This window comes from Salmo trutta, chromosome 34 (genome assembly GCF_901001165.1).
Source record: "Salmo trutta chromosome 34, fSalTru1.1, whole genome shotgun sequence".
In the NCBI taxonomy this organism is placed as follows: domain Eukaryota; kingdom Metazoa; phylum Chordata; class Actinopteri; order Salmoniformes; family Salmonidae; genus Salmo; species Salmo trutta.
In genome coordinates this window covers 24,643,295-24,667,553 of record NC_042990.1, presented here as the reverse complement: position 1 = coordinate 24,667,553, position 24,259 = coordinate 24,643,295, and the positions used below count along the sequence as shown (strand labels likewise).

Sequence of the window (24,259 nt, the reverse complement as noted above, 5' to 3'; positions counted from 1 at the left end):
CCGGACCCTCGGTGCAAGCCCCTGGCTTCAAGAACTTCACCTACCACCCACGATACGTCACTTCACCTACCACCCACGATACGTCACTTCACCTACCACCCACGATACGTCGCTCTCATTCACTTCTCATTCACTTTTCCTCCTGTCTTCAACTTACTCTGCTTACACTTTCTACCATTCTTCTTTATCAAACCATCTACCTTTTCCCCGCCATTTTTAACCAACTCAAACTCACCCTCTTCCCCCCTCTCTTAGTCCTCCTCTGCCTCTCTTTTTCCCTCCACACGTCTCCTTATGATAATACTACACTTCGCCTGACATACATCTGGTTCTTGCCCTCTCAAGGGACGCCATTTAACCGGCTGTCAAAATCTCTGTACAATCAGCACGAACCCCTCGGGATGTAGCGCTCAACAGTGCATCCCACTTGTGAAGCAGCTGCTTCGTCTTGATGTTCTTCTTTATCAAAAGCTACCGCAACACTTTTCCATTTCAAACAAGCTCAATCTCTTTCTCCCGGATTCCTCGATTCATTCATCAAACAACCACAGATAAAACAAGTTATACAAATCTTTGGAACATCTAGTGTTTGATAGAAAATCACAGAAATGCGTGACAGTAAAGATTCAGTCGATGTATGGCGAGACCCTTTGACAGAAGTACTAGCATTCCATTGTTAATGAGCAATTGTGTTGGTGCACCTTCCTTTATCGATAATGTTGTTTAATGAGGTTGTCCAACTCCCTTGTTGAAAACATTTTTACTGTATCATTATGCAATAATTCTATAGTGACAAAATATGTAGTCAATATCATTTAAATAAAAGTAAACTGAAAGAAATGTGTTTTTTTAAATCTTTTTTTTTATTGAGAGTAAACGTTTTACTAATACTTTCACTCCTTGGCCACACATCGAACGTCACTGTCTTTCATATGGACTGGGAATGTATCAAGTATCACCTATGAAAGTGCAAATAACAACAAGGTTTATGGTTGCCAGGGTACAGTAATATAAAAATCAGATGCCTGGGTTACAAACTATGACACAGCCACTGGCCTTGAAACTTTCAATTAAGTACCAAGAAAATACAAAGAAAAAAAAAAATCTAAGAAAAACCTTAGTGTGAATAAAATTTGACTAAATAAACAATTATCTTAACTTAAAACAGTGGTGTTGTACAAAAAAATACACTCCAAATCCAGACTTCAGTGTTCCATTTCATGTTTTGTATGATCAGCGCACGTCACATCGCACCCTACTATAAACTAGTGCACTACTCCAGATGGTTGCACACTACACCCAACAGTTAAGTTGCGTTTCTAAATGTTATTCTATATCCAATGACTACTTTATTTAAGCAGCTTATTACAATTAAATAAGATAAATATGATTTTAGAAATTATATTATAAACTCTTGTAGACTGCAGATTCATCTCTATAAAGTTGACTATATTATAATCATCCTACCAGTGCTAACCATCTCTATAACACCAACACAAGAAAAATAACAGCCTCCTGTCCTGTACCTAGTCAAAGACCTGGGAGAGTAGGAGTGCTGATCTAGGATCAATTGAGCCTTTTAGATCATAATGAATAAGATTAAATAGACAGGGGGGACCTGGTCCTAGATCAGCACCACTACTCTGAGACGCTTGACACATATGGCCACAGACCACAGCTGCTTCCAAAAACACATCTTATCTCAAGAGGAAAGGAAACCATGTCAAAAACAACACAACCCTATAGTAGTAATAATAGTCATACTATTCTTTGCACGTTGCTTGAGGTTCCATATGAAAAAAAGGGGATTCTCAATAAAAATGAGGCACACTGATCAACTCAGCCGTGGACTGTTTCTAAAGAATAGCCATGTCACGGTCCCTCTCTCTCTCCCTCATGGAGTTTTGATCTGGATAAATAAAGGTTGAATAAACAGTAAAACAACTTGCCCTGGTCTTAGGCTGAGGCGACCGCATACAGTCAATCCATCAGTAGTGGAATGGTTATGGACGATAAAATCACTAAAGTCACTCATATTTGATTGTATTTAAACACATCTCATCTGCTCTGATCAACTCTGGTCACTGCATGATCTGATCAGACCTGGGTCACATGACCTGATCAGACCTGGGTCACATGACCTGACCAGACCAGGGTCAAATATACTAATTAGCTTTCTGTGCCCAGCTAGCTAAATCAAGTGGACACCCCATGTTTAATGTCAGACTTTTATCCTGTTCTTTCCTCTAAGTGCTTTTCATCCCCAAATCTTTCCTAAGCTCTTTCTCTGATAATGCTATTATTCACTCTCTCTTCCTCTCTTTTCTCTCTCAGCTTTTCTCTCCCTCATCTCTGTCACTGCTGCTTATCATTATCTCGCTCCCACTCTCCTCCTCTCTTCCTCCTGCTCTCTGTCATCTGTCTGTCTGTTGTCACACCAGGTGAACTTGCTCTTCCCACTCCGCGCGTGATTGGTCCTCCACTACCCAGGGGGTGGGGCTTGAGTCTGTCTTGGTAGAAGTGAGGTTATCTCCACAGTGTGTGTGTGAGTGTATGTGTGTGTCCATTGCGTCCTGCGACAGGTCCGGCACAAACCCTGTGACCACACACTCCACACACTCCTCACCCTCACAACACTCCAGATCCAGAGTGCTGGGTCTTTTAACCTCCAGGCTGTCTACAAGGCCGGGGGAGCCAGCCTGTCCCCTACCCGCCTCTCCCTCCTGGGCCTGCCGTTGCTCGGCTAGGGCCTCCCCGCTGAAACTGGCCTGGGCGTCAGGAGGGGAATCACTCTTTGGGTCCCCACCGTCTTGGGGTGAAACAGTGGGTGAGTCTGTCTCTGTGTCCGGAGGTGAGTATTTCTCCAGGGGTGAGCCAGTCTCGGAGCTAGCTGAGGGGATGAGGTCGATGTTCTGGGGGCTGTCCTGGGGGTGTGTGTGTTGGATCCAGGCCATGATGTTGTCCAGGAGCAGGGCTTCAGCTGAGGGGTCCAGGCGCTCCAGGCAGCCAGGGTCACTGGGGGTGAAGGGACCTCCTGGAGGGACCACTGGGGAGAGGAGGAGTTCTGGGTCTGGGGAGGGGAGTAGAAGGCCGTGGGGGTCTGAGGTAGGGTGATTGGGGTCTAGGCCGTGGGGGTCTGAGGTAGGGTGATTAGGGTCTAGGCCGTGGGGGTCTGAGGTGTAGGAGGAAGTGCGGTATGGGTCAGGATTCGAGGTGTAGTCTGGGTTAGTGGTGTAAGGGTCCAGGTTAGGGTTGTAAGGGTCCGGGTTAGGGTTGTAAGGGTCTGGGTTAGGGTTGTAATGGTCTGGGTTAGGGTTGTAAGGGTCTGGGTTAGGGTTGTAAGGGTCTGGGTTAAGGTTGTAAGGGTCTGGGTTAGGGTTGTAAGGGTCTGGGTTAAGGTTGTAAGGGTCTGGGTTAGGGTTATAAGGGTCTGGGTTAGGGTTGTAAGGGTCTGGGTTAGGGTTGTAAGGGTCTGGGTTAGGGGTGTAAGGGTCTGGGTTAGGGGTGTAATGGTCTGGGTTAGGGGTGTAAGGGTCTGGGTTAGGGTTGTAAGGGTCTGGGTTAGGGGTGTAATGGTCTGGGTTAGGGGTGTAAGGGTCTGGGTTAGGGGTGTAGTGACTGGAGTGGCAGCAATGGTGGTGGTTCTGGTCCGGATGTGTGTCCTGGGTGCAAGAGATGGTTTGGTCTGGTTCAGGGTTATGGGGAAGGCTGAACATAGCATATGGCTCTGGGTCTGAGGGGTAAAGGCTTGTGTGTTTAGGGCTAGAAGATGCTGTAAGGTCTGTCTGAGGAGGAGATGTTTTAGTGTAGAGGCTGGGTTGGCAGTGAACAGAACTGTAGAAGGCATTGATAGTGGGATGGCCACGATTTTGGTTTTGACCACAATTATGGTCGTGTTCTGGAGTGAAGGGAATGTTGATAGTGGTGTGGTCCTGGTTATGATCACAGGTGTGACCGTAGCCGCGTGTATAAGGTGTGCTGTGGTCAGGATCCAGTACAGCATAGTTGTGGTCAGCTGTATAAGATGTGTAGCTAAGGTCCTGACTCTGACTGTACCTGGGGGAAGGGTTGTAGTGGTCGTAGGTGTGGTCTAAGCTATATGGCGTAGGGATATTAGTGTTGTCTAGGGTATATGGAGTAGTTATTTGTCCCAGTCTCATCAGACTTTCTCCTAGCTCTAACAGCTCAGCATTTAGCGACTGGTTAGGGTCTGGTCTAGGGAGATTAGAGGAGCCACTGGCCCCCAGAAAACCACCCACACTGGAGGGGTCCTGAGTCTCACTGAGGCCCCCCACCCCTGGACCCATTACTGGCCCTATATCCAGACCCTGTCCAGACCCAAGCCCTGGGCCCTCAATCACACCAGAGCCTCTCTCCAGTCCTCCTCCCATCCCTCTCTCCATTTCTCTCTCCCTCCGTGAGTCCTGTAGTGACAGTTGGATGGCCAGTAGAATGTTGGGGTCATCTTCATCCAGTGACCTCAGAGGCTGTCTCCGCCCCTCAACTCTCTCCTGGAGGACCTCTGTCACACGTAACAATAACAACACAACGAAACGTCAAAGAAACACAGGCCCTACTGATAAATTACTGTGTGTGTGTGTGTGTTTGTACCTGTATTCTCAGTGTTCTGGTTTGGTTCAGGAGTGCTGCTGTTGCTCCTCAGACTGTGTAAACTCGGCATGTCTCCTCTACGACGCGGCCGGTGTCTCCGCCGATACTGGAAATCTGCATACTCCTACAGGTAGTATATTATACAGGTCAGTTATTTTTTATTTGACCTTTATTTAACTAGGCAAGTCAGTTAAGAACAAATTCTTATTTTCAATGACGGCCTACGATCAGTGGGTTAAATGCCTTGTTCAGGGGCAGAACGACAGATTTTTACCTTGTCAGCTCGGGGATTCAATCTTGCAACCTTCCGGTTACTAGTCCAACACTCTAACCACTAGGCTCTAACCACTAGGCTCTAACCACTAGGCTCTAACCACTAGGCTCTAACCACTAGGCTCTAACCACTAGGCTCTAACCACTAGGCTACCTGCCGCGTGGTAACATGGATGTTTGTGCTAAGATGGAGGATGTGGCTACAAATATGGACCTGTTGCTCAAATTCTCATAGAGAAACAGTGTAAAAGCTTGACAATGGTGTTATGTGTAGTTACCTCAGGAGAGGTGAATCCCAGGTACTCCCAGTCCCATGATCCAGCAGGGAAACTGAAACACATTCAATATAGAGCTTTGTAAAGAAAGGATTACCGTAATTTCCGGACTATTAAGCGCACCTGAATATAAGCCGCACCCACTGAATTAAAAAAAAATATATATTTTGAACATAAATAAGCCGCACATGTCTATAAGCCGCAGGTACCTACCGGTACATTGAAACAAATGAACTTTACAAAGGCTTTAACGAAACACGGCTTGTAACAAAAATAAATAGGCTTTAACGAAACACGGCTTGTAACAAAAATAAATAGGCTTTAACGAAACACGGCTTGTAACAAAAATAAATAGGCTTTAACGAAACACGGCTTGTAACAAAAATAAATAGGCTTTAACGAAACACGGCTTGTAACAAAAATAAATAGGCTTTAACGAAACACGGCTTGTAACAAAAAATAAGAAATTAGCAGTAAACAGTAGCCTACCAAGAAAGTAATTGGTCACTATCTTCCTCCTGTGCACTGAAACCACTGAAGTCATCTCCTTCGGTGTCGGAGTTGAATAGCCTCAGAATTGCTTCATCCAATATTGGATCGTTTTCATTGTCGCTCTCGTCACTGTTTGACCTTAACCCGTTCGGCAATTTCATTGGTCTAATGAAAGCTTCATGCTGCCAAAAAACGAAGCACGTCCCAGAATGTGTTTTTTTTGGAAGAAAAAAAATTGAAAGCGGGAAAAATCCATATATTAGCCGCGTCATTGTTTAAGCCGCGAGGTTCAAAGCCTGGGAAAAAAGTTGTGGCTTATAGTCCGGAATTTACGGTAATAGAAATTTGAAGTAATAGCCAACCCTGTTCTGTCTACTGCCTGTTGGGAAAAAGATCTCTCTCTCTCTCCCTCTCTGTCGGTCCCCCTCCCTCCCTCACCTCCTCCTAGGTACTTCAGGTGAGTCGTTAGGGGCCACCCCTCTAGCCACTGAGGCCAGGAACTCCTCTCTCTTCTGCTGTACCAGACAGGCAGCGCTGACTATCTTATGACACGGCGTACGCAGGTAGGGACGGTTCACCTTCTGAGCCAAGTCCTCCACCGCCATCTCCAGATCAGTCTGGGGAACAGAGGGATGAGTACAAGGGTAGAGAAATAGGGAGAGAGAGAGAGTGGAGGGTGAGGAATTCATCTCACACACACACACACACACACACGCGCACACACACGCACACGCACACACCTGCATGAGTTCAAATATCTCCTTCTGTGTGCTGTGAGGCTGGAGGAAGAATCCGTAGGGGTAGGAACACTTCAACACACGACGCGTCTTCAACAACTCACACACACCGTCCTCTATAAACCTGGTGTCTGGGGGGGAGCCTTCACCTAGAGGAGAGACACACACACACACAAATATACACACACTGCTGTTAGACACATACACAGACACACACACCATACGCAGGACACACCGTCCTCTCCCTCCATCGTTATACAAGAGGAGAGGCAGGGACAGCCTCTGAGGTAGAAAGTAGAGTCAGGTAGGTCAGAGACTCACATCCAATGAAGGCTCTACTCAGCTGTTCCATCTTCTCTTTGGCTGTTTTCAATAGTCTCTGTTCTAACTAGAGCGAGAGAAAGAGAGAAGATACAGGGGGGTAGAGAAAGAGAGAAGATACAGGGGGGTAGAGAAAGAGAGAAGATACAGGGGGGTAGAGAAAGAGAGAAGATACAGGGGGGTAGAGAAAGAGAGAAGATACAGGGGGGTAGAGAAAGAGAGAAGATACAGGGGGGTAGAGAAAGAGAGAAGATACAGGGGGGTAGAGAAAGAGAGAAGATACAGGGGGGTAGAGAAAGAGAGAAGATACAGGGGGGTAGAGAAAGAGAGAAGATACAGGGGGGTAGAGAAAGAGAGAAGATACAGGGGGGTAGAGAAAGAGAGAAGATACAGGGGGGTAGAGAAAGAGAGAAGATACAGGGGGGTAGAGAGGGATAGCGAGAGGGATAGGGAGAGACATAACATTTTAGAAAACAACATTGGTAGATATCATAAATACAATATCATGCTGTGTGTGTTACCTTATAGCTGTGTTCATGGTTCTTATAGCGGCTGTAGTAGTGCATGAAGCGGTCCAACTCCTGAAAACTCTTGTGCTTCTTTTCCGCCTGAAAAACACACACACACTCCTGTCAAATATTTAACGTAAAATGTCAGAGTGTGTGCAGTGCTAGTGTGTGTGGTATGGTCTTGTTCTTCTATCCTCGTGGGGACCTGAAATCCACAAATGTCCCCATTTTAAGCTTAGGGTTAGGTTTAGGGTTAGAATTAGGGTTAGGCGTTAGGGAAAATAGGATTTTTAATGGAAATCTATTTTAGGTCACAACGAGGATAGAAAAACAAGTATGTGTGTGTGTGTGTGTGCGTGTGTGTGGGTGTGTGTGTGTGTGGGTGTGTGTGTGGGTGTGTGTGTGTGGGTGTGTGTGTGTGGGTGTGTGTGTGTGGGTGTGTGTGTGGGTGTGTGTGTGTGGGTGTGTGTGTGTGGGTGTGTGTGTGGGTGTGTGTGTGTGGGTGTGTGTGTATGGGTGTGTGTGGGTGTGTGTGGGTGTGTGTGTGTGTGGGTGTGTGTGTGTGTGGGGGGGTGTGTGTGTGTGTGTGTGTGTGTGTGTGTGTGTGTGTGTGTGTGTGTTTGCGTGTGTGTGTGTGTGTGTGTGTGTGTGTGTACCTCTCCAGTCATCTCTTTGGACTGCTCCTCTAGCTGTGTGATAACTTCATAGCGTGTACAGCGGTAGTATCCTCCAGTTGAAGAGCTGTGTTTCTTCCACTCTTCCAGACAGATCCAGCAGAAGTCATATTTACACTGCAGACAGAGAAACAGGTGTTGTACATACATGGTAATAATCCTGTCTTATTGCTTTAATATGGTGTCCCACAAGGCTCTATGTTGGGACTGTTTCAATATCTTCCTCAATGCCATTAAAATGCAGCAAAGCTGGTGTGTGTGTGTGTGAGAGGTGTGTGTGTATGTACCTTGGCACACTGCATGTGGTTGCAGCCCTCATTCTTCTGTATGGGAGACTTGCAGTTGGCACAGGGTTTAGAGTTGGTTAACAACCACAAACAGTTAGCTGCATCCTCATACGACTCCGATACACCTGCCACTGGATACACACACACACACACACACACATACAAACACATTTGCACATGTATACAAACATCACAAACATGCACACACACACATACCAAGATCAGCATATACAATCATGCGTTTATCATAACATACTGTATATCTGTGTGTGTGTGTGTGTGTGTGTGTGTGTGTGTGTGTGTGTGCTCACACTCTTCTGGCTTCATCTCTGAGACTTTCTGCAGCCACATCCTCCATGTCTGACAGTCGCATGGCTCATGGGCCTCACCTAGACACTCCCTGGAGAGAGAGACAGATAGAGAGAGAAGAAAAGGGAGAGAGGAGGGGAGAGAGACAGTTAGAGGAAGAGAGAGAAGAAGAGGAGAGAGACAGAGGAAGAGAGAGAGAATAAGAGGGGGAGAGAGAGAGGAGAGAGACAGATGTAGGAAGAGAGAGAGGAATAGAGGGAGAGAGAGATAGATGGAAGACAGAGGGGAGAGAGGAGAGAGAAAAATGGAAGAAGAGCGAGAGAGGGAGAGAGGGAGAGACAGATGGAGGAAGAGAGAGTAAGAGAGGGGGAAGAATATAAATGTACAGTGCATTCGGAAAGTATTCATACCCCTTCACTTTTTCCACATTTTGTTATGTTACAGCCTTATTCTAAAATTGATTAAATTGTTTTATCCTCATCAATCTACACAATACCCCAATATGACAAAGCAAAAACAGATTTCTAGAAATGTTTGCAAATTTATTTTAAAAAACCTCGGAAACATCACATTTACATAAGTATTCAGACCCTTTACTCAGCACTTTGTTAAAGCACCTTTGGCAGCGATTACACCCTCGAGTCTTCTTGGCACACCTGTACTTGGGGAGTTTCTCCATTCTTCTCTGCAGATCCTCTTAGGATCTGTCAGGTTGGATGGGGAGCGTCGCTGCACAGCTATTTTCAGGTCTCTCCAGAGATGTTCGATTGGGTTCAAGTCCGAGCTCTGGCTGGGCCACTCAAGGACATTCAGAGACTTGTCCCGAAGCCACTCCTACATTGCCTTGGCTGTGTTCTTAGGGTCGTTGTCCTGTTGGAAGGTGAACCTTCGCCCCAGTCTGAGGTCCTAAGCGCTCTGGAGCAGGTTTTCATCAACGATCTCTCTGTACTTTGCTCCGTTCATCTTTCCCTCGATCCTGACTAGTCTCCCAGTCCCTGCCCCTGAAAAACAACCCCACAACATGATGCTGCCACCACCATGCTTCACCGTAGGGATGGTGCCAGGTTTCCTCCAGACGTGACGCTTGGCATTCAGGCCAAAGAGTTCAATCTTGGATTCATCAGATCAGAGAATCTTGTTTCTCATGGTCTGAGTCCTTTAGGTGCCTTTTGGTAAACTCCATGCGGACTGTCATGTGCCTTTTACTGAGGAGTGTCTTCTGTCTGGCCACTCTACCATAAAGGCCTGATTCGTGGAGTGATGGTTGTCCTTCTGGAAGGTTCTCCCATCTCCACAGAGGAACTCTGGAGCTATGTCAGAGTAACCATCAGGTTCTTGGTCACCTCCTTGACCTTAATATAGATAGGTGTGTGCCTTTCCAAATCATGTCCAATCAATTCAATTTACCACAGGTGGACTCCAATCAAGTTGTAGAAACATCTCAAGGATGATCAATGGAAACAGGATGCACCTGAGCTCAATTTCAAGTCTCATAGCAAAGGGTCTGAATACTTATGTAAATGTAATATTTCTGTTTTTTACTTCTAAAAACCTGTTTTTGCTTTGTCATTATGGGGTGTTGTGTGTAGATTGATGAGGAAAAACATGAATTTAATCAATTTTAGAATAAGGCTGTAACGTAACAAAATGTGGAAAAATTGAACGGGTCTGAATACTTTCTGAATGCACTGAATCATTCTCTACGTTCGAGACTTTTCCCCATGAGACGGTCTGATGTGTGTGTGTGCGTGTACCAGCAGAAGAGGTGACCCTTGCCACAGTCGACTGCAGGGGAGGGCAGCAGGGGGAACCCCAGGTGGTTGACCCCCGGACCAGGTCTGGTCAGTCTGACCGCTCTCTCACACCGCACTGCCGGGCACCACCGGATAGATGGGTTGTTCTCCACGAACGCCTAGAGAGAGAAGATACACACACTCGCAGGCACGCACGCACGCACGCACGCACACACACACACACACACACACACACACACACACAGGGAGGAGAGATATCAGAGATAAGATGCTTGAGAGCGACATTGTGTGTGTGTGTGAGTGTGCGTGCGTGCGTGCGTGTGTCTGTGCGTGTGTGTGTGTGTGCGTGCGTGCCTTGATGTCGAACTGCAGGTATCGTTTGTCCATCTCTCTGGAGACAACACTCTCTATAACCTGAACAGGCACCAGCTGGTAACAGTCACAGGCAGGACAGAAGATGTTATGAGCCTCACCCTCCTGGATCTTCACATTCAGAAACCTGAAACAAATTACATTCAATTCAATAATTAATGGATCCACAGTCAAGATTTAAATTGATTTGGCTTGCTCTTGCTGTTTATACTGTGCATTTCTGCCTTCCAGATTGTGTGTATTTTTTTATTCAGTTTATACGTTTGTATTGTAATATGTGTCGTATGTGACAATAGAATTTCCCATGAGGATCCATCATGTTTAATTCAACTCAAACAGTGTAAGTGATGTACCCTTCCCAGCAGGCTCGGCAGAACTCATGACCACAGGACATGTCTATTGGGTCTTCAAACACTGAGATGGAACACAGGCAGATCCCACACTGGAGGGAAAGAGACACCCCACACAGTCAGAGGTATACACTACATCACACACAAACACACACATACAGTGGGAGAAAAAGGTATTTGATCCCCTGCTGATTTTGTACGTTTGCCCACTTACAAAGAAATGATCAGTCTATAATTTTAATGGTAGGTTTATTTGAACAGTGAGAGACAGAATAACAACAAAAAAATCCAGAAAACTGCATGTCAAAAATGTTATAAAATGATTTGCATTTTAATGAGGGAAATAAGTATTTGACCCCTCTGCAAAACATGGCTTAGTACTTGGTGGCAAAACCCTTGTTGGCAATCACAGAGGTCAGATGTTTCTTGTAGTTGGCCACCAGGTTTGCACACATCTCAGGAGGGATTTTGTCCCACTCCTCTTTGCAGATCTTCTCCAAGACATTAAGGTTTCGAGGCTGACGTTTGGCAACTCGAACCTTCAGCTCCCTCCACATATTTTCTATGGGATTAAGGTCTGGAGACTGGCTAGGCCACTCCAGGACCTTAATGTGCTTCTTCATGAGCCACTCCTTTGTTGCCTTGGCCGTGTGTTTTGGGTCATTGTCATGCTGGAATACCCATCCACGACCCATTTTCAATGCCCTGGCTGAGGGAAGGATGTTCTCACCCAAGATTAGACGGTACATGGCCCCGTTTATCATCCCTTTGATGCAGTGAAGTTGTCCTGTCCCCTTAGCAGAAAAACACCCCCAAAGCATAATGTTTCCACCTCCATGTTTGACGGTGGAGATGGTGTTCTTGGGGTCATAGGCAGCATTCCTCCTCCTCCAAACACGGCGAGTTGAGTTGATGCCAAAGAGCTCAATTTTGGTCTCATCTGACCACAACACTTTCACCAGTTGTCCTCTGAATCATTCAGATGTTCATTGTCAAACTTCAGACGGACATGTATATGTATTCTTGAGCAGGGGGACCTTGCGGCGCTGCAGGATTTCAGTCCTTCACGGCGTAGTATGTTACCAATTGTTTTCTTGGTGACTATGGTCCCAGCTGCCTTGAGATCATTGACAAGATCCTCCCGTGTAGTTCTGGGCTGATTCCTCACCGTTCTCATGATCATTGCAACTCCACGAGGTGAGATCTTGCATGGGAGCCCCAGGCCGAGGGATATTGACAGTTCTTTTGTGTTTCTTCCATTTGCAAATAATTGCACCAAATGTTGTCACCTTCTCACCAAGCTGCTTGGCGATGGTCTTGTAGCCCATTCCAGCCTTGTGTAGGTCTACAATCTTGTCCTTGACATCCTTGGAGAGCTCTTTGGTCTTGGCCATGGTGGAGAGTTTGGAATCTGATTGATTGATTGCTTCTGTGGACAGGTGTCTTTTTTACAGGTAACAAGCTGCGGTTAGGAGCACTCCCTTTAAGAGTGTGCTCCTAATCTCAGCTCGTTACCTGTATAAAAGACACCTGGGAGCCAGAAATCTTTCTGATTGAGAGGTTGTCAAATACTTATTTCCCTCATTAAAATGCAAATCAATTTATATCATTTTTGACATGCGTTTTTCTGGATATTTTTGTTGTTATTCTGTCTGTCACTGTTCAAATAAACCTACCATTAAAATTATAGACTGATCCTTTCTTTATCAGTGGGCAAACGTACAAAATCAGCAGGGGATCAAATACTTTTTCCCCCCACTTTATGTGTTACGGATGTCACGTTGCTTGCTTAGCAAGTACCACTCCCAACCTCGATTCGGCTTATGCCTGGCTGGAAGTCTAGACCTCTACTTTGCTAACACACGTGACCGCCCTCCTTAACAATGTTCCAATGGTTGGAGACACCCAAAAGGTACCAATTGTATGGCTCCATTCTCAACATTTCAAGCTAGCTGTGGAGTGAGCTTACAGTACGTTCTTAACTCTGTTACACACTCACACAGGCAGCCAGGACTTGATGATTGGTTGGTTAGTAGAATCAGGTGTGCTCGTGCTGGGGTAGAACAAAAATGTGCAACCTGTCCTGGACCAAAATGTCATGTGACTCACCGTAGTCCCTCCCTCCTCCCCTGGGGTTAGGCAGCTGTCAGTGAGGGAGGTGAGGGTTAGGGTGAGGGGGGAGCGAGGGGTTCGGGGGGAAGGCAGGGTGTCCCAGGCGTTGCACCCGCTGGGCGGGGGGGTGGGCATCAAGACCCCAGACCGCTGGCAGCACTCCTCAGAATCACTCATCCAGGCTTCCAAAAGCTTCTCCCTGTCCCAGTCTGTTACACACAGAGACAGAGGTTAGAGCGAGACACACACACCTTCAACAGCTCCTACGTGTCCCAATTAGATACACAGAGACAGTTTACACACACACACACACACACACACAAAACGCACACACACACCGTGTGCTCTGAGCAGTGCCTCAGCGGTGAAGAGAGGAGCCTGTAGCATGTCCGCTGTCTCCACTATCAACATGTCCTTCAGTCTCCTCAAGTCCTGCAGCTTCAAACCCTCATAGGGCTGGGGATGAGAGGAGGGAGAGAGGGGAGAGATAAAGAGAGATTAAGAATTGAAAAAGCTAGGAAAAAATGTATCAAAAACCATAACAGTATTCTGCAGCTGCTTGTCCCTCTGTGGCTACTTTTCACAGCAAATACATCTCTGATTTAAAGTGTGTGTGTGTGTGTGTGATTGATTTGATTTATTTCATTATTATAGTGTCTTGCATCTTCAAGATGACCAGCCCATGTTGGCTTATAAGACACTGTATCTGCAGTAGCAAATACTTTTTCCACATTTTGTTGTGTTAATTAAAAATGGATTAAATTGAGATTTTGTGTCACTGCCCTCCACACAATACCCTATAATGTCAAAGATGACGCAATCTCAATCGCACTCACCACTGCCCTTTCCCACCTGGACAAAAGTAACACCTATGTGAGAATGCTGTTCATTGACTACAGCTCAACATTCAACACCATAGTGCCCACGAAGCTCATCACTAAGATAAGGACCCTGGGACTAAACACCTCCCTCTGCAACTGGATCCTGGACTTCCTGACGGGCTGCCCCCAGGTGTTAAAGGTAGGCAACAACACGTCTGCTACGCTGATCCTCAACACAGGGGTGTGTGCTTAGTCCCCTCCTGTACTCCCTGTTCACCCACAACTGCATGGCCAAACACAACTCCAACACCATCATTAAGTTTGCTAAAGACACAATAGTGGTAGACCTGCCTGATCCCCTACAACGATGAGACAGCCTATACGGAGGTCAGAGACCTGGCAGTGTGGTGCTAGGACACCAACCTCTCCCTCAATGTGAGCAAGACAAAGGAGCGAATAGTGGACTACAGGAAAAGGCAGGCCGAGCACGCCTACATTAACATCGACGGGACTGTATTGGAGCAGGTCGAGAGTTTCAAGTTCCTTTGTGTCCACATCACCAACAAACTATCATGGTCCACACACACCAAGACAGTCATGAAGAGGGCACGACAAAACCTTTTCCCCCTCAGGAGACTGAAAAGATTTGGCATGCGTCCCCAGATCCTGAAAAAGTTATACAGCTGCACCATCGAGAGCATCCTGACCGGTTGCATCATCGCCTGGTATGGTAACTGCTCGGCATCTGACTGTAAGGCACTACAGAGGGTAGTGCGAACGGCCCAGTACATCACTGGGGCCAAGTTTCCTGTCATCCAGGACCTATATACTAGGCGGTGTCAGAGGAAAGCCCAAAAAATTCTCAAAGACTCCAGTCACCCAAGTCATAGACTGTTTTCTCTGCTACAGCATGGCAAGCGGTACCGGTGCACCAAGTCTAGGACCAAAAGGCTCCTTAACAGTTTCTACCCCCAAGCCATAAGACTGCTGAACAATTCATAAAATGGCCATCGGATTATTTACATTGACATCCCCCCCTCCATTTGTTTTTTACACTGCTGCTACTCACTGTTTATTATCTATACATAGTCACTTCACCCCTACCTGCATTTACAAATTACCTCGACTAACCTGTACCCCCGCACATTGACTCGATACCGGTACCCCTGTATATAGTCTCGTTGTTATTTTATTGTGTTACTTTTTATTATTTTTTACTTTACTTTATTCGGTAAATATTTTCTTAACTCTTCTTGAACTGCACTGTTGGTTAAGGGCTTGTAAGTAAGCATTTCACGGTAAGGTCTACACATGTTGTATTCGGCTCAGGTGACAAATAAAGTTTGATTTCATTTCATTTTGATATGAAATATGTTTTTAGAAATCTTTACAAATGAATTAAAAATGAAAAGCTGAAATGTCTTGAGTCAGAAAGTATTCAACCCCTTTGTTATGACACTCCTAAATAAGTTCATGAGTAGAAATATGCTTAACAAGTCACATAATAAGTTGCATGGACTCAATAATAGTGTTTAACATGATTTCTGAATGACTACCTCATCACTGTACCCCACACATACAGATATCTGTAGGTCCCTCAGTCGAGCACTGAATTTCAACCACAAAGACCAGGGAGGTTTTCCAATGCCTTGCAAAGAAGGGAACCTATTGGTAGATATTGAATATCTCTTTGAGCATGGTGAAGTTATGAATTACACTTTGGAAGGAAACCACTCAGGGATTTCACCATGAGGCCAATGGTGACTTTAAAACAGTTACAGAGTTTAATGGCTGTAACATGTGAAAACTGAGGATGGATCAACAACATTGTAGTTACTCTACAATACTAACCTAAATGGCAGAGTGAAAAGAAGGAAGCCTGTACAGAATACAAATATTCAAAAACATGTATCCTGTTTTCAATAAGGCACTAAAGTAAAACAAAAAAATGTGGCAAAGAAATGTACTTTATGCCCTGAATACAAAGCGTTATGTTTGGGGTGAATCCAACACAACACATCACTGAGTACCACTCTTCATATTTTGAAGCATGGTGGTGGCTGCATCATGTTATGGGTATGATTGTCATCAGCAAGGACGAGGGAGTTTTTTATGATGAAAAGAAACGGAATAGAGCTAAGCACTGGCAAATCCTAGATGAAAACCTGGTTCAGTAGGCACTGGGAGCCAAATTCACCTTTCAGCAGGACAATAACCTAAAACACAAGGCCAAATATACACTGGAGTTGATTACCAAGATGATATTGAATGTTCCTGAGTGGCCTAGTTACAGTTTTGACTTAAATCGGCTTGAAAATCTATTGCAAGACTTGAAAATGGCTGTCTAGCAATGATTAACAATCAACTTTGCAGAGATTGAAGAATATTATACAATCCAGGTGTGCAAAGCTCTTAGAGACTTACCCAGAAAGACTCACAGCTGTAATCGCTGCCAAAGGTGATTCTAATGTATTGACTCTGGGGTGTGAATACTTATGCAAATTAAATATTGTGCCAACATTTAGAAAAACATGGTTTCACTTGTGTGTACATGGGTGAGAATTGTGTGTACATGGGTGAGAAAAAACATACTTAATCAATTTTGAATTCAGGCTGTAACACAACAAAATGTGGAATAAGTGAAGGGGTATGAATACTTTCTGAAGGCACTGAATATGCACACAAACTGTATGTCGATTGTGTAAATTCTGATATCTATATATCTCGTCCATATTTTCTTGTTCTGTATATTGTTTATTGTGGCAGCACCATTTCACAGAGTCATACCCCTTAACGACAAAGCGAAAACAAGTTTTTAGACATTTTTGCAAATGTATTAAAAATTAAAAACAGAAATACCTTATTTACCTAAGTATTCAGACCTTTTGCTATGAGACTCGAAATTTAGCTCAGGTGCATCCTGTTTCCATTGATCCTTGAGATGTTTCTACAACTTGATTGGAGTCCACCTGTGGTAAATTCAATTGATAGGACATGATTTGGAAAGGCACACACCTGTCTATATTAAGGTCCCACAGTTGACATTGCATGTCGGAGCAAAAACAAAGCCACGAGGTCGAATGAATTGTCCGTAGAGCTCCGAGACAGGATTGTGTTTGAGGCACAGATCTGGGAAAGGGTACCAAAAAAGTTCTGCAGCATTGAAGGTCCCCAAGAACACAGTGGCCTCCATCATTCTTAAATGGAAGGAGTTTGGAATCACCAAGAATCTTAATAGAGCTGGACGCCCAGCCAAACTGAGCAATCGGGAGAGAAGGGCCTTGTTCAGGGAGGTGACCAAGAACCCGATGGTCACTCTGATAGAGCTCCAAGTCCCTCTGTGGAGATGGGAGAACCTTCCAGAAGGACAACCATCTCTGCAGCACTCCACCAATCAGGCCTTTATGGTAGAGTGGCCAGACGGAGAGTGGCCCTGCCAGAGCCCGGACTTGAACCCGATCAAACATCTTTGGAGAGACTTGAAAATAGCTGTACAGCAACACTTGCCATCCAACCTGACAGAGCTTGAGAGGATCTGCAGAGAAGAATGAGAAAAACTCTGCAAGTACAGGTGTGCCAAGCTTGTAGCGTCATACCTGTCACGACTTCTGCCGAAGTTGGTTCCTCTCCTTGTTCGGGCGGCGTTCGGCGTCGCCGGTCTTCTAGCCATCATCGATCCACTTTTAATTTTCCATTTGTTTAGTCATGTCTTCCCACACACCTGGTTTCAATTCCATCATTGTATTTAACCCTCTGTTCCCCCCATGTCCTTGTCCGGAATTGTAAGTGTAAGTGCTTGTGCACGTTATTTCTGGTGGGCGACGGGTTTTGTACCCATTGTTTGATTGTTCTGTTTCCGGTGGTTTTTATTTATTAAACTGCGCCGTTGTAAACACAGTTTTGCTCTCCTGCGCCTGACTTCTCTGCCGCCAGTACAAAACCCAAGAAGACTCGAGGCAGTAATTGCTGCCAAAGGTGCTTCAACAAAGTAGTGAGTAAAGGATCTGAATACTACTGAAACCGGCCTTCCCTGTGGCTCAGTTGGTAGAGCATGGTGTGCGCAACACCAGGGTTGTGGGTTCCATTCCCACGGGGGGCCAGTGCAAAAAACAAATGCATGAAATGTATGTATTCACTACTGTAAGTCGCTCTGGATAAGAGCGTCTGCTAAATGACTAAAATGTAAAATGATTTATTTATTTTTTTAAATAAATTTAACAATAAGGCTGTAACGTAACAACAATTGGAAAAATTCAAGGGGTCTGAATGCACCGAATGCACTGTACGTTCATACGAAAAAATTGACCATTGATAAACAAAACAAAAACCTGCTATTTGAATGATAAAGCTTATCTTGACATATAGTCCATGCCTTGCAAAAGAAAGTTGCACCCAGAAACACTTATTTTCTAAATAACCATTCCAGCTTCTCTTAGTCTCTAACCAAAAATAGTTCTGGTTTCAGTTGTTGCATTTTATCAAACAAGGTTACTCTCAAAACATCATATAAAGTACAGTACAATAAAAGTTGATTCTCAATCTCCCCTGAATCGCAAACAGTACATAGCTGCTCTTCTTCCATTATTACATTAAACCTATGTTAATTGTCAGAGGAAGTATCCTGGTTCTCACCTGGGCACAAAGTGACCTTTGGTTTGTTGTTAGGTGAGATGTGACATGGGGTTCCAGATCATAGTTGTTTTTGATTTGGTTGTTCTGAGTTGTGGTTTAAGTCATATATTAGTTGCCCATTTTTCTTTGTAGCTCAGCTTTCACGTGTGTTTGATCATGTTGACATTGCATCGTAACTTATTTCTAAATATGTGTTGTAGATCCGCTTCCTTAAAAACGTAATTGAGTTCCTTTGTCCATGGGTAATTGTGTATTTTATCCCAGTTCAAAACCTTTTTCTTATCCTGCCCTCTGGCATGTCGATAAGGCGGTTCCATAACCGCGTTTTGGATTATTTTGTGTGTGTGGTGCAGCGTTCTGCATTCAGTGACGTAGTGCAGTTTCACGGCAGCGGCTGCTCTGGGTGGGTGGGTGGGTAACTCACCTCTTTGTGGCGCAGCGTGCTGCTGGGTGTTTGTGTCTCGGTGGGTGTGTGTTGTGAGAACACCATCATGGCTTCGAGGCGCAGGGCCAGGTGTGTGTGCTGCTGTCTCTCTGCGTGGTCACACGGGGTTAACTTCTCCTCGTCCTCCACAAACAGGTCTGACCCAGCCTGGACCAGGAGCTAACACACACGCACGCACGCACGCATGCACACCCACACACACACAGGAGAAGTTGGAGGCAAAGGGAAAGACAGAGGGAGAGAGAAAGAGTTAAAAGATGAGAGAGAAGACACTCTCTTACCTCTACACAGTCTCTCTCTCTCTCTCTTACCTCTACACAGTCTCTCTCTCTCTCTCTTACCTCTACACAGTCTCTCTCTCTCTCTCTTACCTCTACACAGTCTCTCTCTCTTACCTCTACACAGTCTCTCTCTCTCTCTCTCTCTTACCTCTACACAGTCTCTCTCTCTTACCTCTACACAGTCTCTCTCTCTCTCTCTCTTACCTCTACACAGTCTCTCTCTCTCTCTCTCTCTTACCTCTACACAGTCTCTCTCTCTTACCTCTACACAGTCTCTCTCTCTCTCTCTCTTACCTCTACACAGTCTCTCTCTCTCTCTCTCTTACCTCTACAGTCTCTCTCTCTCTCTCTCTCTCTTACCTCTACACAGTCTCTCTCTCTCTCTCTTACCTCTACACAGTCTCTCTCTCTCTCTCTCTCTTACCTCTACACAGTCTCTCTCTCTCTCTCTCTCTTACCTCTACACAGCTCTTCATGCCAGCAGCAGCAGCGTAGTGTAGACAGGTGCTGTTCCTGTTGTCTGTAGCGTTAATGTTAACCCTTTCATACTGTCCTCTGTCCAGCCTTGCCCCGGTCCAGCTCAGGATCATCTGGACACACACACACACACAATATTGTTAGCACTCTAATGTATTTGTGTGTGTGTTCTTTGTGTGTGTGTGTTATTTGTGTGTGTCTGTGTGTCTATACCTGTAGGCAGTCTGCCCTGCGTTGTTCGTCTCTCTGTGGTCTGGCCAGTCTGGGAGACAGTGCCCCCTCTGGCAGCAGCAGGATGTGCGCTCCCTGACACAACGCATGCAGACATGTCTCATTCTGCACGTTACGCTTGTTAGGGTTCCCTTCTTTACTGAAAAGGAACGACCTGGAGGGGGTGGGTGAGAGAGAGAGACAGGTTTACCATCCTTACAGAAGAGGAACCGTCCTTTCATAGCATATTTTAAAAGTAGAGTGGACAGATGACAGACATTCCAGTTCCAAGTCAACATTATGCTGGGGCTGCAGTCCTCAGGTAGTTTATATTCTACATCTCTGTCTGTCTACAGATCCATTTACTGATTACCTCCCCTTCATCATCTACTCCCTCTCTCCTCTCCCCATCCCCCTCTCCTCTTCCTCCACCTCATGGCTCTCTACTCTCCCTCCCCTGTGCTGAATCTGTGAGAAACAGCATTTATCACAGAGCAATAACCACTGTAGCAATAATCGCATAATCTGACACACAGGCAGAAAGACAGACTGAAATACATTCTGCTAAGTACACATCAGATAAGCGCACACTTCGGTCAAGTGCACTCAAACAGATGGCTGAATGGAAGAGTAATTTGGTAGGCAGGAAGGTACCGAAATAGACCTGCAGTTAGCTAACTGGCCTTGAACACACACACACACACACACACACACACACACACACACACACACATTAGCTGGCCTTTTCAACCCGCTTCCTCTGACCGCTGTAATCACCCAGAGAGAGAAAAGAAGGAGGGGAGGATGAGTGAAAGGAAGATAAAAAAAATTGGCTCATTGACAGCCTGTCATCTCCTCCCAGGGGTCAGACTGCTAACACACTGGAACTCTCTCTTCTTCTCTCTACCTTTCTCACTCCATCGCTCCCTGTTTCCCTGGAACATATCTAAGGGGTGTTACCTGAGCAGGCGTGTCATGGCGTGCCTGCAGGTGTAGTGAAGGGGTGTGTTGTGTTGGTAGGTCTCTCCGTAGGACGCGTTGGGGTCCAACCCCTCTCTGAACTGGCTGTTGCCCTCGTACAGTTGCCATGCCAATGCCTCGTCCCCGCTGACTAGAGCCTTCCGGAACTTAGTGGCTGTGTTCCCCATCACTGCCCTACAAGGGGCGTCGCACTGGAATCATTCAGCACAATTAATCATCTTTATCATTCAGAATTTGTATATATATAAGTAGCCACCCTTTGCCTTGATGACAGCTTTGCACACTCCTGGCATTCTCTCAACCAGCTTCACCTGGAATGCTTTTCCAACAGTCTTAAAGGAGTTCCCACATATGCTGAGCACTTGTTAACTGCTTTTCCTTCACTCTGCAATCCAACTCATCCCAAACCATCTCATTTGGGTTGAGGTCGGGTGATTGTGGAGGCCAGGTCATCTGAGGCAGCACTCCTTCAATCTCCTTCTTGATACAAATAGCCCTTACACAGCCTGGAGGTGTGTTGGGTCATTGTCCTGTTAAAAAACAAATGATAGTCCCACTAAGCGCAAACCAGATGGAATGGCGTATTGCTGCAGAATGCTGTGGTAGCCATGCTGGTTAAGTGTGCCTTGAACTCTAAATAAATCACAGACAGTATCACCAGCAAAGCACCTCCACACCATCATACCTCCTACTCCATGCTTCACGGTGGGAACCACACATGCGGAGATCATCCGTTTACCTACTATGCGTCTTACAAAGACATGGCGGTTGGAACCAAAAATCTAAAATTTGGACTCATCAGACCAAAGGACAGATTTCCACTGGTCTAATGTCCATTGCTCGTGTTTCTTGGCCCAAGCAAGTCTCTTCTTCTTATTGGTGTCCTTTAGTAGTGGTGTCTTTGCAGCAATTCGACCATGAAGGCCTGATTCACGCAGTCTCCTCTGAACAGTTGCTGTTGAAATGTGTCTGTTACTTGAACTCTGTGAAGCATTTATTTGGGCTGCAATTTCTGAGGCTGGTAACTCTAATGAACATATCCTCTGCAGTAGAGGTAACTCTGGGTCTTCCATTCCTCATGAGAGCCAGTTTCATCATAGCGCTTGATGGAGAAACTTTCAAGGTTATTGAAATGTTACGGATTGACTGACCTTCATGTCTTAAAGTAATGATGGACTGTCGTTTATCTTTGCTTATTTGAGCTGTCCATGCCATAATATGGACTTGCTATTTTACCAAATATGGCTATCTTCTGTATACCAACCCTACCTTGTCACAACACAACTGATTGGCTCAAACTCATTAAGGAAAACAATTCTACAAATTAACTTTTAACAAGGCACACCTGTTAATTGAAATGCATTCCAGGTGACTAACTCATGAAGCTGGTTGAGAGAATGCCAAGAGTGTGCAAAGCTGTCATCAAGGCAAAGGGTGGCTACTTTGAAGAATCTCAAATATAATATATATTTTGATTTGTTTAACACCTTTTTGGTTACTACATGATTCCATGTGTTATTTCATATTTATGATGTTGTCACTATTATTCTACAAGAAAATTGTAAAAATAAAGAAAAACCCTGGAATGAGTAGGTGTGTCCAAACTTTTGACTTGTACTGTATATGTAATAATATAATACATTCATGTAATAATTCATCATTAATTTGAATCTTTGATAATGATAAACACTTACCTCTGCTATTCAGTCCTCACCTCCTCTTCCTCTCCTACTCCTCCTCTTCCTCTCCTCCACTCACAGCTCAGACATGGCCCACACCCTCACCCTGCAGAGAGAGGGGGAGCGAGAGAAAGAGAGGGTGGGGGGGGTGTCAATTAATCAATCAACTAATCTATCCATCTATGAACCGTCCAACATGACTAAGTTACTGATTAACTGAATAGGGCTAATATTAATTGCCATGTCTACTATATAAGCTACAGTATCTGGATCCACAGACCCCATCATTTATAAACAGTCTCTGTGTTCCACCATTTTCTGCTCCAGTAAGTCTGCTGTAGACAGGGAGGGTGTGTGTGTGTGTGTGTGTGTAGGTGGGGGACTACTGATAGTTTATAGGTCACGCTGTCTGTTCTACTCTCAACTCCACACAGCTTCAGTTGCTTCCAGCACACTTCACCTCCCTCTCTCCCCTCACATCATTACAGCATCCTCAAACCAATAACCAGTTTTCCATTGACAAAAAATATCAACCTTAATTAACAACCACTGGCTTTTGGTGGCATGTTGTGTTTATAACAAACAGCTTGTGTTTCTAACACATAGCTTCATAATACAACATGTATCACACACAAAGTGTTTATAAGCGTATTATAATGAAGTTGGCTGTACACAATAAGTTGCCAGCCAGCTACTTACATTTTCACACCAGGGAGAAGTACCAAGAACAAAAAAAAAAAAAAGTGTCAGACTCAAGACAAAGAGAAGTTAGCTGGCTAGTGCACAGTCTGTCACCCTGCCTTCTATAACGTACTGTAGCTAGCTATATCGTCGTCTGTCCATGCGGCCACCTGCCATGTAGCCTACGGCTATACCATTAACTTTGGCTGGTTGCTTTACTTGGTGCTGTCTGGCTCTTTCACCTGGTCAGTATGGACAGACTTGCTCACTTGTTCGCTAGCTACGACCTAGCCATTCATGACTAGCTAACAATAATAGCTAGTCATAGCTACATGGCTAGCTGCCACCGTTCTGCTAGCTAGCTACATCTGTCTGACGTGAATGTCTGTAGTGTAGTTAAACGCGATGCCAAGCTATGCTGGTTCAAGCTGATGCTAGGTCTGTGGTTTATTTTAACAGCTAGTGTCTGTCTTGGTGGGCCTCAATTCAGCCTTGTCAAATCATTAGAATTCTAGCTACTTAGCTACAACTCGCTAACAGCTAGCTAGCTAATGACAGCAGTGGCAGCATCTAGCTGATATCTAACACCCATCATTAGCTACTTAGCTATCAAGCTACTTAGAACATCGATTCACTTGGTCATCAGTTGGACATACAAACATTCATAATACCGTTATTTCATAATTTTCCTTCTCGACTCCCCATCATCATCTCCTTCTTTCTCTCTCTCTCCAATCTCAGTTCTTCTCAGTGATGATGCGAGATGCTGCTGTTTCTGTTGTTGCTGGCAGGAAAAGGCATCATACGCATGAGCAGCACAAGCTGTCACTGGCCATTTACACCTGATTGTTCAATAAATGTCTCTGTCTCCTTGTCTCCCTTTATCAGAGATGGTTAGAAAAGTTGTTTAAAAGAATGCCTCAAACCTGTCCAAATCATTCAAATTTGCAAACTGTAGAAGTAAAAAACACTCAAA

The 24,259-nt window shown here is 45.1% G+C and overlaps 1 protein-coding gene across 2 annotated transcripts; it reads right to left on the bottom strand.

Annotated features, from left to right (window-relative positions):
- Positions 1-842: 842 nt before the first annotated feature.
- LOC115173877 (ankyrin repeat and IBR domain-containing protein 1) lies at positions 843-24,119 on the bottom strand. Of its 2 annotated transcripts, none has more exons than XM_029732360.1 (21): positions 23,955-24,119; positions 22,618-22,708; positions 20,903-21,114; positions 19,946-20,117; positions 19,714-19,845; positions 18,954-19,133; positions 13,415-13,532; positions 13,074-13,285; positions 10,968-11,056; positions 10,597-10,741; positions 10,243-10,400; positions 8,491-8,579; positions 8,180-8,310; positions 7,875-8,009; positions 7,231-7,317; positions 6,710-6,776; positions 6,392-6,537; positions 6,090-6,268; positions 5,163-5,214; positions 4,612-4,735; positions 843-4,522 (listed from the first exon to the last, which is right to left on the bottom strand). In XM_029732360.1, exons 3-21 carry the CDS (start codon positions 21,088-21,090, stop codon positions 2,433-2,435), a joined length of 4,494 nt encoding a protein of 1,497 aa, XP_029588220.1. In that variant the 5' UTR covers positions 21,091-21,114; positions 22,618-22,708; positions 23,955-24,119; the 3' UTR covers positions 843-2,432. The 2 variants fall into 2 exon arrangements, with proteins under 2 accessions (XP_029588220.1, XP_029588221.1); XM_029732361.1 differs by lacking the exon at positions 23,955-24,119 and adding an exon at positions 23,302-23,913.
- Positions 24,120-24,259: the final 140 nt, after the last annotated feature.